Source organism: Narcine bancroftii, chromosome 4 (genome assembly GCF_036971445.1).
Source record: "Narcine bancroftii isolate sNarBan1 chromosome 4, sNarBan1.hap1, whole genome shotgun sequence".
Taxonomy (NCBI): Eukaryota; Metazoa; Chordata; class Chondrichthyes; order Torpediniformes; family Narcinidae; genus Narcine; species Narcine bancroftii.
In genome coordinates, this window is record NC_091472.1 from 254,484,116 (window position 1) to 254,501,568 (window position 17,453).

At 42.4% G+C, this 17,453-nt stretch overlaps 1 protein-coding gene across 1 annotated transcript; it reads right to left on the reverse strand.

The window, feature by feature from the left end:
- Positions 1-2,810: 2,810 nt before the first annotated feature.
- Positions 2,811-17,358, reverse strand: tsn (translin). Its single transcript, XM_069934781.1, has 6 exons — positions 17,178-17,358; positions 13,857-13,950; positions 11,186-11,282; positions 8,397-8,512; positions 5,590-5,669; positions 2,811-3,407 (listed from the first exon to the last, which is right to left on the reverse strand). The coding sequence occupies exons 1-6, from the start codon at positions 17,241-17,243 to the stop codon at positions 3,165-3,167; spliced, it is 696 nt and encodes a 231-aa protein (XP_069790882.1). The 5' UTR covers positions 17,244-17,358; the 3' UTR covers positions 2,811-3,164.
- Positions 17,359-17,453: the final 95 nt, after the last annotated feature.

A 17,453-nucleotide genomic window follows, 5' to 3' on the forward strand; every position in this document is an offset into this window, starting at 1 on the left:
AGTCACTAAGTGATTATTCAATAAAATAAAATGAAAGAATTACAGTAAGTGAAAGTAGAGTGACATGACATAGGTAACTTTAGATGGCGGAAGTTTCTGACACAGAAATCAGCGAATGGGTATGTTACGAGTTCAGAGGACCCCAAAACCCAGAAGCAATTGAAATTCACCAAGACAAATGGTTACTTAAGTAAAAGTTGCTTTTAATTTTCTTTAAACAGAAAAAACAGGATCAAACTTTAACTTATTACTATTAACTTAACTTAACCCCCTTCTAATTCTAAGCACATGTGTATGTAATGTGTATATGTTCAGGAAAGTTCTTTAATTCACAGTCCAATCTCACTTTTCACTCCTCCAAGTTCACCAGTATCAGGCAATTCTTATACTGTCCACTGGTGCTTACAGGTAAATGGTTACTGCTCAGGAAGGTTCTTGCTGGTTTCAGAGAGAGAATTTTGTTGCTCTTTGGACACACAGAAAAAGATTTCCTCCAACCAGCCACTTCAGTGTCTCACTGAAGAAACTTGTCCCATCATGGGTTTTCCAAGTGATAACCTACTCTTCCAGGTCACCACAGAGTTCCTCTTGATACCCTAATTTCAGGAGGAACACTCTAGCCAACCGTTTCCTCTTGTAAGGACAACAAGGGTTTTCAACAGGTAGAACTCACAACCCGTCTTCAAAATGAGGTTTTAACAAGCCTGCCAGCTTGCAATATTTCAGCCTCAAAAGCCACTGCAGAACTCTCTCTCTCTCTCCAAAGAATCATTTTTTTTCTCTCTCTGTTTGCAAAACCACATGACCCTTCTTCGAATAGCAAACTGCAACCAGACAGATTGCTGGCACCACAATCAATTTCTTGAGCCTGGCCATCTGTTGTTTTAAAGACGATAGTCCATGTATTCCCCAGTCAGTCCAATAACACCTACTTGTGAAGTCTCCATAGGCACTCTTCAAAGTTTCTGCTTATGCATTTTTCATTTCAAATGAGATGTGAAATGTTAACATCTATTTGTGAACTGAGCTATACTAAACCTTCTTTTAAAAACATTTAAATATAATATAAACCATATCAGTTATCTTGCATGAACAGAACCCTTACAAAACCCAGGGACTGATTGCAATTAACTATATTATGTAATTAATAATCCAGATATCTAAAGTCAATCAAACATCATTAGGTTCAGTTAATTATATCAATTTGAAATAAAAAGTTAAAATCAAGAGTGAAATTTAAAAAAAAACTAATGTTGCAGAAGTTCTTGAGAGGATATCTGGTTTCCTCATCTGTTTTGTTCTATGTGACTCACAACAGCGTATTTGACTCTTAATTACTCTCCATAAAGGTTGAACAAACAGTTCAGTTCAACAGCAAATGGCATTTAATTCTGGCAGCTTCTATGATGCACTCATCCATGGATCAAAGCAGTTTATAGTCTTGCTTATGCTCAGCATAGATCGCAACCCAATCAAAAGATAACCACAGGTTTGGAAAACCAGTCTGAATAGTTTCAGAAAGTAGCTGTTCCACAAATTATGCTGGTCTGTCCAGGTCTTCCATTCCACAGCCTGGAACTTCCTCATGAGCTAAAAGCTTGCTTTGCACTGGTTTGAGTCACAAGCCACAGAACGTAGAAACAGGCCCTTTGGTCCACTACATCCATGCCAACCATCCAGTGTCCACCTACATTCATCCCATTTACCAGCACTTTGGTTCATAGCCTTTGGTGGCATAGCAATTTAAGTGCTCATCTAAGTACTTCAATGTTGTGAGGATACCCACCTCTGCCATCGTCTCAGGTGATGAAATCAAGGATCCAAGCATCTGAGTGAAAACTATTCTTCCTCAAATCACTTCCTAACCTGTTTCCTCCAGATGTGGATACCTTTATTATGAGGTACATTTTCATACTCTCTACCTTGCCATTTTGTTCCCGCTTTCACCACTCATTCTATTCACTGTGAATAAATCACCCGGAAGTGGCTTTTCCGTAGGTATTCCTTGTATTCACCCAGGACCCCTCATCCTTCAGAATCCAAATCCTTCTGGAGGAATGATGGGCAGAATGACCTCATTCTGCACTCTACTATTCAATTATGTTAAGCACGCACCTCAACATAACATTACAAGTACAAATAGGAGGCCTTATTTATTTTGCAACTTATCAAGAGGCAACCGGAAATTAAATAACTGATTGACAACAAAGATAGCGGCAAATGCTGGAATGAATTGTATATCTGTTGTCTGGAGAATCACAGGAGTGAGATATATCAGCTCATTGAGTGGTAACTCGCACTCAATGTTAGCAAAACTAAGGAACTGATTGTGGAGTTCAGGAAGGGGAAACCAGGAGAACACAAACCAGTCCTCATCGAGGGTCAGCAGTGGAAAGGATAAAGAAAGTTAAATTCCTGGGTGTCAACATCTCTGAAGATCTATCCCGGGGCCTTCATGTTGATTCAATCAGAAAGAAGGCTCACCAGAGGCTATACTTTGTTAGGAGTTTGAGGAGATTTGGTAGGTCACCAAATTTCTATGTACTGTGGAGAGCATTTTGACTGATTACATCACTGTCTCGAATGGAGGTGACAATGCAGAGGACAGGAAAAGGCTACAAGGTGTGAACTCAGCCAGCGCCATCATGGGCAGCAGTCTTCATTCCATTAAGAGGCGGTGTCTCTATACTGCCCTCTTCATACTGCTGCCATCAGCAAAGACCCTGACGAACACCCAATAGTACAAAAACAGTTTCTTCCCCTCCACCATCAGGTTTCTGAATGACAATGAACTACATACACCACCTCACTTTTTCTCATTTGCACTAATTTATTTTTTTTATAAATGTAATTTATAGCAATTTTTGCACCTGCAATGCTGCCATAAAACAATACATTTCGTGACATGTCACGACAATAAATTCTGTTTCTGATATCAGCAGCAAAGCTTAACATGGACAAAAAATACAAGTCATGGGTTTTCTTGAAGGAAACAAGACTGCACAAACTTGCATAATTTCAGTTCTTTCAACTCTAAAATGATTTCACTCTCCCATAGTCCAGTCAGAATACTTACTGTAAATTTCTCTTTTCACAAACATTGTCAACCATTAATGAATTTTCTTCTTTTCTTGTTACCAATCTGCCCACTACTCAAGCAGAGGTTATTTTTCCACCATCTTGTTCCCACTGGGTTCATCTCCTTTCCCCAGGCCCCGTATCGATAGATCGTACACTACTTCCTCTATCTTCTTCACATCATACTTTAGACCATCGTAACGCTTCCGCAGGGAGTCATTCTTCAGGTTGAGCAGACGGAATCCGGAATCCAACTCGTTGATGAAAGAGGAAATCCGGAGAGGCCGGGAGTAGTCACCTGCAGTGACGCTGTTTAGAGCTAGCCTTGACTGAGCCCAACAACCAGGAAAATTAATGGGAAATGGTGAGTTACATTGAACATTACAGCACACTGCAGGCTCTTCAGACCATGATGTTGAGCTGACCTATGTAAACCTACTCCACAACAATCTACTCCTTCCCTCCCTCACACCCATAAACCTCTATTTCTATTACATTCTTGTGCCTGTTTGAGTATTTTAAATGTCCATATTGTACCAGCCTCCACCACGGGCCCTGGCAATGCATATCAGGCATCCATCGCCCTCTTAAGTAAAAAAAAAGTAACTCCATCATCTCTCCTAAACCTTCCTCCATTTGTCTTAAACAGATTTCTGGTATTTGCTGATATTGCCTCAGGAAAAAGGTGCTGGCTGTTCACTCTATCTAAGCCCTCATGATTTTATGTACTGCTACCCTGTATTAAGTCACCACTCATCGTTTTTGCTTCAAAGAGAAAAGTTAACCCTGCTTCATGTGACACGTTCTCCAATCCAGGCAGCATTCTGTTAAATCTCTGCACCTTCTCCAAAGCATCTAGATCCTTCCCATAATGAGGTGACCAGAATTGAACACAATACTCCAAGCGTGAGTTATAACAGCCAGTTCCATGCTGGTTTTAATTTTCTCACTGTCCCTATGGTTAAGACCCTTCATATTTGGCACCCTCCCAACAATGTTCACCCTCTTTGCCCAATTCCCCATCCCAAAAGCCATTGAGGGTAGAGATCATGAAAGAGAAATGGTGGGAGAAAGGGAGCAATAGGAGAGGATGCAGCAGGAAGTTCAAGAGCAGAGAGAGGGGTTGCAACAGAAAAGCAAGAGAGGAGTGAGACGAGAAACATGGTGAGGAAGAGAACAGAGGGCTAGGGAAAATGGTCAGGGAATAGATGGAAAACATTGAAAGGAGAAACAAAGTGGAATGAACAGCAAAGTGAGAGAAAGGAACAACAGGAGAAGAGAGAACAAATATAAAGGGGGAAATGGGGAAAAGAAAGGAACAGGGTGGGGCACAGAGGAGGAGAGGCATTCATCCTTTCAAGAAAGAACACCAACATGCATTGACATTACAAAGAAAAACCTCAAGGTGTTGTTCATTGTTACCAAACAAAGAATTAATGTTCAGCCCTATACCAGGGCAAGAAACCTAAAGCTGGGTTCAAAGCGGGTTGGATTAAGGACTGTCAGAGTTGGAGAGGTTTTGGGAGGAAAATTCACAGCCCAGAGGCTGGGGAGTTAAAGGTAGAAGAACTAGTGGTAAAACAATTAAATGCTCAAGATGACAGTACTGAATCAGCTCAAAGATCTTGAAAAGGGGCAAGGGGGCCATCGACTAAAGGAGATTACAGAGTGTCTGGGAACGTGATCTGGTCTAGATGGAAAATTGGCTGACAAATGGAAAAGAGGCTGTTGGCATAAGAGAGTTTTACAATTTTATAAAAATTACTTGGAGTACAGACAGGTGGGATGGTCAAAAAGGCTTTTGACACGTTCTTCATCAGTCAGACTCAGAGTATTGAATATAAATCATGAGAGGTCATGTAACACAGGCTCCATTTGGAGTATTGTGTTCAGTTTTGGTCCCTGTACTGCTGGAAAGATGTTGTAAAGCTGGAGAGGGTTTAGGGATTTACAAGGTGGATGAAAGGACTCAGGGGCCTGAGCTATAGAGAAGCTGAGCCAGGGCTCTATTCCTTGGAGTACAAGAGGATGAGGAGTAATCTCATGGAGATGTACAAAATCTCAAGAGGAATAGATCAGTTGAATCAATGAAGTCTTTTGCCCAGCGTTAGGAAATAGGTAACCAGAGGACATAAGTTTAAAGTGAGGGGGAAGAGATTTAACGAACTGGAGAGGAAATTTTTATATATATACGCACAGAGTGTGGTGGTGAATGGAATGGGCTGCCACAGGATGTGATTGAGGCAGGTACTATTGTTTAAGAAAAACAAAGACAGACACCTTTATAAGATGTGCTTAGAGTGAGGATGGGTCAAACGTAGGCAGGTGCAACCAGTGTGAGTAGGACATTTTGGTTGGTGTGGGCCAAAACTGTATGACTATAACTCTAACTATTGAAATACCATTATGCCTGTCATTGAGTGGCAAAAAAGTGCACTCATGAGCAAGGCTTCATGCAGCAGCTTCAATCAGTCTTTGTGTGGCATTCCCATGAAGAGCTCTGTGCCTTACCAGTTCATTAGCTAGAATTAGCAGTCCTGATAGATAGTCCTCAATATCCAGATGGAAGCCTTTGTCTCGGTGCACTGCAACTGAATCCCAACCAGATACACGATTAGATGCAATATCTAATTATTAATTGTTTATCTTGAAAAACAAAAATCTGCAGACGCTGTGATTGTAGTGACATCACAGAAATGCTGGAGGAACTCAACAGGTCTTGTGACGTCCACAGGAGGAAAAAATATATAACTGACATTTATATATAACCATGATAATTGGACATGGATATTTGTCAGAGGGAGGGTGAGATGGGCCAGGGTGAGAGTTCACGTCGGAGGCTTGGTCCTGTAGGCTACCGGGGCTAGGGTGGGAGTTTGCATTTCTGAAGGCCATCCAATTATCACCTTTTGTCTATTAATCTGTGCTCCTCCCCTTCCCTTTCTTTCCTTCTCCCCAGCCTTTTAATTCATGTGCCTGTCTGCTTTTTCTCATGCCTTAAAGGGCTCAGGCCCAAAACATTGGTTATATACAAGAATCTTTACCTCCTATGACAGATGGGCCTCATTAACCAAGACTGCAAGACCTGCTGAGTTTCTCCAGCATTTCTGAGTTTTCATTATCTATTTATTGTCAATTTAACAGACCATGTTAAGACATACAAAGTTATCTAAAAAGCACTGGATGGATAAAGAGAATCCCCTTCCATTTTGGATGTTTCTTTCACACAGATGATGGTTGGAATCAGGAGCCTGATAGTGTGGTAGAGGCAGAGACTCCCTTAAGATTTAAGAAATATCCAGATAAGCACAGTAATAGATCCTTCCAGCCCATGAGCTTGTGCCCCCCCAAGTACACCAATTAAACTACAATTATCATATGTTTTGAAGGGAGGGAGGAAACTGGAGCAGAGAAAACATATGCAGACACAGGAAGAACGTACAAACTCCTTACAGACAAACCCGGGTCGCTAGCACTGTAATAGCATTGTGGCATGTCACCCCTTTGATTTGCCTTGACAAAGAAGGTCACGAGCCAAATGTTAGTAAGTGGGATGACCATGGTATGTATTGACATGATAGGCCGAAGAGCCTGTGATTGTGCAGTTCGACTCCATAGGCACTTTACTCAGGTGAGAAGTTGGGAAACACTTTTTTGTGGAATCTTAGAACATTTATACAAGTTATAGGTTGTTATATTTTATTGGTGTTAGATCTTTGGTAGGGTGGTATAAGGAGCCAAGGTAGCGATATGGAGTTAATGATTGACAGCACAAGCCCAAGGGGCTGAATGGCCTCCTCCTCTTTGTACTTCAGCAATTAAAAAAGATCCACAACTTTCACATGAAGTGACAATAAGAGATAGAAGCAGTATGGAGGGAAGTTTACGGGGGGGGGGGGGAGGGGGTTATAGATGCATCATAAATTCATCACACACTCATTATCCACTTATCTGGTCCAATTCACATGGTCTGTATAACAGTGCAACTGGCAGTTGTAAAACCCAGCTTTACATCCTCATACAGCACTAAATAAGATATGATGAATTAATCCCTATTGTGAATAGGCTTGCCCTCTCAACTCAAATTGCCATGATCATAAAGAAAAACCATTGTCCCCTATCTCTATGTAACTCTGTATCCACACATAGACAGGGGGGTGATGGCTCCTAGTTAATTGCTCCCTCAAACAGTGCACCAGAGAATCGACTTTCACAGAAGCCTGAGGAAATTTTGCATGCCCCAGGGTCTCCCACCAACTTTTATAGATTCACCATTCAGAGTATCCTGTGAGGAAGCATACCAGGTTGTTACAAGAACTGCTCTTCCCAATTTTTAATTCACACTTACAGCAGATAATATAATACTAATCAATAAATAAGACAATGGTGTAGGGAGTAGTGTAATATTAGACAAATAGTGCAGGACATGAAGAAAAGTATAAAAACATAAGGAATAGTGTATAGTTATTAAAACAGTAAAGGGGTGTCATCTTTTGCTAGTGTGAGATCTATTCATGAGTCTAATAATTAGGAACAAAACTGTCCTTTCATCAGGAGATTTGTGCTCTCAAGCTGATGTGTCTTCTGCTTGATGGAAGGGGAAAAAGAAAAGTGTAACCCAAATGGGATGGATCCCTTAATATTTTTGCAGCTCTCCTGAGACATAGGGAGGTATAGATGAAGTTGATGGAGGGGAGATCAGTTTGTGTGATGGCCTGAGCTCTCTTTACCACTCTCTGCAGAATGAGACCCATCCCATTCGGGTTACACTTTCCTCTTCCCCCTTCCATCAATCAGAAGACACATCAGCTTGAGAACACAAACCTTTGGATGAAAGGACAGTTTTGTTCCTGATTATTAGACTCATGAATAGATCTCACACTAGCAAAAGATGATGCCCTTTCACTGTTTTAATAACTATACTTTACACTATTCCCTATGTTTTTATACCTTTCTCTATACCCTGCACTACTTGACTAATATTATACTACTCCTTACACCATTATCTTATTTATTGATTAATATTATTATATTACCTGCTATACGAGTGAATTAAAAAATTATAAAATTTAATCATGCAACATGGTAACAGATCCTTCGGGCCCACAACACCCCCCCCCCCCCCCCCACCCCACCACCAAGTACACAGGATAACACAGAAAACCAAGCTTCTTACTGTATTTTTGTACATATAGCAATAAAGCAATTTATACATTCAATCAACAGACTGCCAACTTAAAGGAGGTGAGATGCCTTGCACGTGTTATTGGCACACCAGAAAAGCAACAGCAGAATTATGGCACAGTCGCTCAACATACTTCCCAGTATTCCTGCCACATCTTCCCGTGTCACCAGGGTTTCGGACTCCAAATAGACCACAAATGCAGCCAGGAAGATCAGGCGTTGCAGAACGAACCTCCAGTGCTCGTTGAACCTGGACAAAAAAATACTCAGCTTCAGAAACATGTTTTGGCCTCCCCTCAATCCATATCAATGTAGTGCTAACAAGCACCCAGAGAAAGATGAGGAATATGGATGTCTAGAGTTTGGATGCTGATCATTGGGACTAGGTAGAATAGTAGTTTGTGATAATAATAGAATAATAGTCTGGTATGGTCCTAAATATGGTCGTAGCCGAAGGGTGATAGTGGGAGCAAGCTCTAACTGCTACACAAATGCTCTTCATGGCGTGTGTCTCAAACAGCCTCTGGCTGAACAGCGGAGCTGTTCTCACTGACAGGAGAAGGGGGCAAAGGCGAGCCATTGGAGCCTTGAAACCAGTTGCTCTGTGCAGATGGGCCTCGTTAACTGCGGATGGTAACTCATCTAGGTGAGGGAAAGCTTCACTTTCAAACCTCCGCTGCCTTGTGGCTATACACACTCACGGGAAAGGCTTTGGGAGTATACCCTGAGGAAAAATCAAGAGTCAGAGTCCTGAAGGTGGCTGAATGCTGAACCCAGCCCTGGCACAGAAACTCCTGTGATGCTGCTGGCACCAAACTGTATCGACTTGCATCATTCCTTTGGACCTGTCATTGGCATGATGGGGGGGTGGGGTGGGGGGGCCACTGCATGAGCAACAGACGAATCTCCATATCAACTCTGCCCTGGCTTGTGGCCTGCAAAGGCCACTCCAGATTCACTTTAGGCACAGTACCCATGGCCAACCACTACCAATGGAGGCCACACACAGTCTGGTATACACCAGCTGGGTTGAAAGGCCTGTTTCTGTACTGTAGTGTTCTATAGTTTTATGATTTAAGATCTCTCCACAATAGTCTGAGACTTAATCTCACTTTTAAAAATAACTGGAAATGTGTAAGACTGGATCAGGAAAAAGTGATTAAATTTTAAATTTAATTCTTTTTAAACTTTTAAAATTTAGACATACAGGCCATTTCAGCCCATGAGTCTGTGCCACCCAATTAACCTACATCCCGATATGTTTTGAATGATGGGAGGAAACCGGAGCCCCCAGGGAAAACCCACAGAGACATGGCAAGAATGTACAAACTCCTTACAGACAGCACGGGATTCGAACCCCGGTCCCAATCACTGGCACTGTAAAGGCGTTGTGCTACATCAACCGTGCCACCTTAATTAACTTTTGCAAAAAGGGCTCAGACCTGAAATACTGGCTATATATCTTTGTCTCATATGGACACAGCAGGTCTTACCGAGTTTCTCCAGAACTTTTATGTATTTAAAAACTGTTAAGTCAACACCTTTCAAGGAAGTGTTCTGATGTTCTCATGTAATCCAATTCTACATCACGTTATGGAGGAACTCAGCAGGTCAGACAGCATCTGTGAAAGTAAGGGTCTGTCTATTTTGGACTGATTTAAAAACACAAAGCTGAAGAATCACAGCAGATCAAACAGTAGCAAAGATAAAGATACATAACCAATGTTTCAGGCTTAAGCCCTTCATAAAGGTATGAGCAAAATGTATGCAGGTGCCCAAACAAAAAGATTAGGGGATGGGTAGGATCACAGTCGCACAGGCAGGAGGTAATAGTGGAAGTGGAGGGGGGTGGCACATCAGCAAACAGGGGGAGGGGACACATCTGCAAACAGTGGGAGGGTGGATGGCTCTGTGAATTTAGATTAGACTAATGCTGAGTTATATTATTAATTCTTGCATGTGGCCTTGTGGAGGAGTGCTGAGAGGGTTGCAGAAGCCCAAGGTCTGTGGGGGTGGGTCATATGATGTGTGCTGCCTGGCAACAACAGTCTAGCTGATCATTTCCACTAGCCCCTGAAAATCATGTGACTTACAAGAGTGAGGGGAGCCAAAACTGTGAACCATGCCCGAGGGGAGGGGGACATGTCTCTGTGATTGGTCCACAATATGGTGCAACATGTAGATGGACATGGCATAGCTTAACGCTGATAGAATACTACTTACCACCAAGGTGGGAACTATTTTGAGATTGGTTTATGTCAGATAGCATTGGAGTACACAAATCCATGCATTTGTACGTTCGGGGAGCTCTTTGATCCTCTACAGAGGTGACGGACCTCCCACAGGCCTATATATTGATCAAAGGAAATTGGCTGAAGAAAACGAGTCCGAGTCCTTCATTCCCTGAGGGAGTATACTGCTGATTGAGATCTCACTCCAGAACATTGACAAGGTATTGTTACCAATCATACACACACCAGTGGAGAGTCGACATTTCAAATCGAGACTCCATTTCAGGATTTTATCCCAAAATGTCGACCACCCCTCTGCCTTCAAAGCCTCGTGTCTCCACTTATCCTTGGCATTGTGTCCTATATTTACTTACAATTAACATCATTAAAACATTATTACATTGGTGCATTGGATCTTGTGGGTGAAAATTAGCCACTGCACTTCCTACAACAGTCACAGTATTTCATAGACTCTAGAGCAATTTTGGATATCAAAACAAATGCAGTTTTCTTTTCAAATCATTGTACATCTCCACTAAGGCACTCCTTAGAGAAGTCTAATATTTCAGTTCTGCTGCAAGGTCTTTAACCTAAGCGCTGATCTCTGTATTTTCTCTTAAATGTTGCTGATGGATAGACTATTCCTTTCTGTTTTTTCCTACGTCAGCCTTCATTTCCAATCCATGACTAACCTGTAGTATTGGCCTGCAGGGAACTTGGTTTTCAGTTCTGCTAGATGTGTCTTCACAGTGTCAAAATATTCTCGTGCTTTTTGGCACTTCTGTGGTACTACAAGATAAAAATAATCAATCGTTTAGATTAATATTAATTTTTATTAATAAGGTTTCATCAGTTTAAAATGACAACGTTCGCTATCAATTCATCATTAAATCTCCTTTCACAGAAAAGCACTGACGAACCAAGGCCACCCATAAATTAGAGGAGCAACACCTAATGTTCTGTCTGGGTGCACACCAACCGGATGGCGTTAGCATCGACTTCTCCAGTTTCTGCTCGTCCACTTTCCGTTCTCCCTCTCTTCCTTATCCCTCTGTCTTCTTTCCTCTAGCTCTCCATACCCTTCTCTCTCCATTCAGCCACTCCCTCCCCAGTTTGCTGATGTGCTCTCATTCCCTTATCCATCTATTACCTCCTGCCTGTTGGACTCCTCCTGCCTCTTCCCCCCTCCCCCCCCAACCATTTTGTTCAGGTGCCTGCCTAAATTTTCCTCATACCTTGAGGCAAAAGCATAAGTTCACAATGTTAGTTCTGTATCTTTATCTTTGCTATATAAAGTATACTGTTTAACCTGCAGAGTTTCTCCAGTATTGTGTTTTTACTTCAATCACAGTGTTTGCAGACTTTCATATTTTACTCAAGTTCACTATCAAACTGACCCTTTCAAAGAGAAGGTGGGGGAGGGGGCTTCTCCTGTACAACATTTAAATCTTAACCAACATTTACCAAAGCAATTAATCTGATAATTAATACAGAGTTCTTGCGAGACCCATAGAGTCTCTGCCCCTTTTCCTGAATTACTAACTCGACATTAAAAGTGCTGCTCCGACTGCTTTCTGAGGTTATATAACATCTATCTCACATGGAAGTTGCAGCACAGAAATGGGCCTTTCATCCCATTGGTCCAGATTGGCCTTTATGCCCTATGCAAGTCTTCTGCATCCATCTCTCACCAGCATAACCCTCCTTATTTTCTGTGCCAAAATAATGTTTCTTTAAATAAATTCATACCACATCTTAGATCAGTTATACAATAGAATCAGAATTATGGTCATGTACAAGTCATGAAATTCTGTGTTTTGTGGCAGCATCACAGGGCAAACATACAGATTATAACCATCTTACGACATTACTATAAAAAATAAAATAAAACAATAACAACATTTATAGTGCACAAAAAGTAAGGCAGTGTCTTTAGTTCAGTGATTGTTCAGAAATCTGATGGCAGTGGGGAAGAAGTTGTTTTTATGCCGCTGAGTCTTTAGGCATGTGTACCTTTTTCCCAATTATAGCAGAGCGAAGAGGGCATGGCCTGGGTGGTGGGAGTCTTTGAGGCCAGAGGCTGATTTTTAAGACATTGCCTTATGTAGATGTCCTCAATGGAGTGAAGTCTGGAGCCTTTGATGTCACAGGTCAAGCTAACAACCCTCTGGAATTTATTCTTGTCCTAAGAATTGGCATCTCCATACTAGGCAATGTTGCAACCAGCCAGAATGCTCTCTGCGGTAAACCTGTTTACAAGAGTCTACGGTGACATACCAAACCGCCTCAGACACCTCACAAAGTATAGCCGCTGGCAAGCCTTCTTTGTGATTACATCAATGTGGAGGCTCGAGGACAGATCCTCGGAGATGCTGACACCCAGGAATTTGAAGTTCTTGACCTTCTCCACTACTGAGCCCTCGATGAGGACAAGTCATATTCCCCTGACTTCCTCCTGAAGTCTTAAAGTCTGGATTTCCAGATTGCTCGGGGATTGGGTTGGTCCGGATTTTTAGATTTTCCGGATTATTGGGCAGTACATTTAAAATTCAAATTTAAGGATAATAAATAAGAGATTAACAGGTAAATTTTGATAGTTTATTAATAAAACATTTTTCTATAAAATACAAAGTACAAAGAAATATTTATTTGTTCATTTCCACATCTGTGGCATTGACATGCAAAAGCCCGCTAAATTTTAAAAGTTTGAGAATTTTTGAAAAGTCCAGATTGTCGGCTGGCCAAACTTCTTGCATCCAGATTTTTGGACTTTCACTGCATTTGAGTGACTAGATTTAGTACTGTCCTCAGTTTCTCATGCAACCAGCTCCTAATCTCTTTACTACTCTGTGCGGAGATGCCACACATTATCCTACAGGGTGAGAATAAAAACAACAGGATTGGCATACTTTGGACTTCTCGTTCTGTCATTCTGAGTGCTGAAGCTGTGGAAAACCTGCCTCTATGCATCACTCATTGTCCAAACCAGTACCTCCTAAAGGAGGAAAGATTTATAGCCTGGTGTTTCTTTGCTGTGATGAAATGATCCAAGGTCATTTTTGACTGGCCAAAGCTTTTGCAATTGTTGCATAGAAGGAACTATGGAGTCGCAAATCACTGGCATATTATACCTGTGCAAATTCTCTGGAATTGAGGCACACTTGGTTTCTTTTCCCTGGTCTTTATTTTGTTTCAAGGATTTTAAAGAGCAAGAGGTCAGAATAGAACAAAAAGGCTAGGAAAAGGTAACAGGTCAGAGAAAACAGGAGAAGCAGGCACATGAAAAACAAATAGTGGATTTGAAGGAATTTTTTTTTAATAGAATAATTTATGACCTTTCCTTTCTTTGCCTCTCATACTTACTTTCTTTAAAGCCAGACATTTGATGGACAGTCTGTAGCAGGGTAAGAATCTCACGAGCTGTTTGTTCAAGGACTTGAACAACTTTTCTTATTTCCTAGAAATGTCAATAGAAATTAGAGAATGAAGTGAACACAGAACAGAGCAAATGTGCCCATCACCACAGCAAGCCGAAAGACCTGTAATTAGTCCATCCATTCTTCTTAACCTTATTATAGAGTCATGCAGCACAGAAGCACGCCCTTCAGCCCTACTCACCCTTCAGTTCTACTCGCTCTTCCTCACTTCAGTGTCTAGCTGAGCTAGTCTCTGAAAGTGTAAAACTGGCACTGCCGGAGCTGTACTCACTGGAATTTATAAGAAACGTATATAACTATGAAAGGCAGAGATGAGTTAGAGGTAGGTAAGTTGTTCCTATTAGTGGGGGAGACCAAAACTATGGGACATAGCCTCAAGATTCAGGGTAGTAGATGAAGGACAGAGATGAGGAGGAACTGCTTTTTCCAGATGGTGGTAAATCTGTGGAATTTTCTGACCATTAAAGCAGTGGAGGCTACCTCAGTAAATATATTTGACAAGGTTGGATAGATTCTTACATTGTAAGGTAATTGAGAGATATGGGGGAAAAGGCGGGTAGGTGGAGATAAGCCTATCATAAGATCAGCTGTGATCTCTTTTAATGGCAGAGCAAGGTCAACAGGGCGTTGGCCGATGCCTGCTCCTATTTACGTTCTTACGTGGACTGGCAATGTGGCCTATGACAGGTGTCATGTACTATGTATATTAAACTCCAATATTCTGAAGGGAAATTCACTGGATCAAGCTGAATCAGTGGGAGAAAATAGTTTTATTCACAGCAAGGTAGCCGATTCTCACCATTGAAACCTTTTTTATTAAAAATTAGACATAAAGCATGGTAACAGGCCCTTCTAGCCCATGAGTTCGTGTCGCCCAAATACCCCAAATTTGAAGGGTGGGTAGAAAATGAAGCACCCGAAGGAAATCCATGTTGACATGGGGAGAAAGTGCAAACTTCTTACAGACAGCACCAGATTCAAACCCAGAACACTGGCACCATAATAATGTTGCAGTAATCACAACAATCTCACCCAATTAACGTGCTACACCAAGCATTTTGGAGGGTGGAAGGAAACTGGAGCACCCGGAGGAAACCCATGCAAGTCACAGGAAGAATATTCAAACACCGGATTCAAACTCAGGTCTCTGGCACTGTAATAACATTGCACTAACCACGACACTAATTGTGCCAACTTGAGGATTCAACCCAAAACGTTGATCTTTTTCTCCCACTGATGCTGATCGACCCACTGAGTACTTCCTGCAGATTGTTTTTATCATCCTAGTTCGAGTTTCTCCGACTCTAATACTCATATTCGTTATGGAGGCACACAGGAGAGGGTAGCTGCTGGAATCTGAAGCTAAAGATGCTCTGTTGGAGGAACTCAATATCAGTGAGAGCAAAAGAACGGTTGATATCTTGTGCCAAAGTCCTTTATCAAAACTGGAGAAATGCAGTAGAGAAGTGGACAGGGTAAGAGGGGAGGGACAGGGGCCCCATGTGGGATTATTGAACCAGGTAATGGTGAAACATAACAGACAGAGGCAGTAGATTGGCAGATGCCAGACAAAGTGGGGGGGAGAGAGAGAGAGAGAGAGAGAGAGAGAGAGAGAGAGAGAGAGAGAGAGAGTGAGAGAGAGAGAGAGAGAGAGAAAGAGAGAGAGAGAGAGAGAAAGAGAAAGAGAGAGAGAGAGAGAGAGAGAGAAGAAAAAAAACAGCAGTTAGCGCAATGCCATTATGGTGCCAGTGACCCAGGTTTGAATCCAGAGCTGTCTGTAAGGAGTTTTTACTTTTTACCCATGTCTCTGTGGTTCCCTCCCACCCTCCAAAACGTATGAGGTTGTAGGTTAATTGGAGTTTTTAGGAGGCACGAGCTCAAAAGCCGGAAGGGCCTGTTACTGTGCTGCATGTCTAATTTAAAATTTAAATTGGGTCAAGTGGAGGAAGAGGAATGATTTTTTTAACCAAAATTATACTTAATTCGCAACAAATTTACAAAAAAAGAAAACCATCCAAAGTCTTTTCACACCCATAATATCATTCATAGCTAAATTTTCTCATCATTGTTACATTTGTTTGCTAAATATACCATTACCATCACTGTGGCATACTGTCATTTCTCCCTCCTCTGTTGTTTGAGGAGCTTCCCCTTGGTCTCAGCCCCCCAATGCCAGGTGACAGAAGGACTCTGTTGTCCTTCCCCACAGCACCCTCGCATTGGCTGCACCAAGCCTCAGTGCATCTCTCAGCACATACTCCTGCAGCCTGGAATGTGCCAGTTGGCAGCATTCCCTCACCGACATCTCCTTGTGCTGAAAGACCAACAGATTTTGGGCAAACCAAAGTGCATCTTTCAACAAGTTGATGGTCTCCCATCACTTCTGGATATCTGACTCTGTGTGCGTCCCAGGATCCAGCAAAGAGGGGGCATCTCCACTCCACTGCAGTCATCTCACAGACAATGTGCATTGTGGATGATGTACAAGAAGGATTTGACTGGGAGGGCTCCTCTCACCGCCAGCCAGGCCAAGACTTGGTGCTTGTTCATGAGCCCTGGCAATGAGGCATTCTTCCAGATGGCCTGGACTGTCTGCTCAGGTAACCACCCCACTGGGTTCATTGCGTCCTCATCTCTCAGTTTCTGGAGAACATTCCATACTGACTACTGCCTTGTGGTTACAGGTATTGGCCGAGTATGGCAAAGTCCAGCTGACTGGGATATTGCTCGGCAACCAAGCCAGGTTTATCCTTCGCTATACCTGGGACAGGTAGAACCTCAGCACATAGTGGCACTTGTTGGTGCCCTTGTACTTTGGTTCCACACACAGCCTGATGCAGCCACACACAAATGTGGTAATCAGGATGAGTGCCACTTTGGGTTCATCCTTGCACCATTATTTGGCAATGGACATGCCGATTGTTCAGACCCTTTCCATTTTGGAACCCCATATGGAAGCAAAGTGAAGAGGGCAATGAACCAAAGAGACCCCATCAGCCCACTACCTGATTTGCAGAGTTCCTCCAGCAGATTGTGTTTAGCTCATCGTTGTAGTTAATGCACATCAAACACACTAACTACAATTTGGCCCCTAGTCTTGCCAAAGATGCAACTTTAATACAAGCCTTTGGTTTTGGTGCCAAACATAGTCCCGATTTGCAAATTGGCTCTTGGGAGCAGGAGGCCTCGCCTGATTGGCTGCCAGCCCTCCAATCAAAGCTTCATGCCCGACTCCATGGACACCCACCTCTCTGATGTCCTGGTCGGCGGCCAGTGAAGCCTGGACCATGCCGAAGAGTTCGCTCACTGACATGACGAAAGCGGCGCCCAAAACCACGCCAAACAATCGACCCGAGACCCAACCGTCGCCGACTCGCCGCCGTCTCCTTCGCGCCGAACGATGTCGGGTCCTTCCACACGCCTCGACGCACGAAAAGCCGATCTCTACATCTGCCTGTTTTTTTTAAATATAAAGTTATCTTTAATTAATCATTATAATGTAATTATATAATTATAATGTATC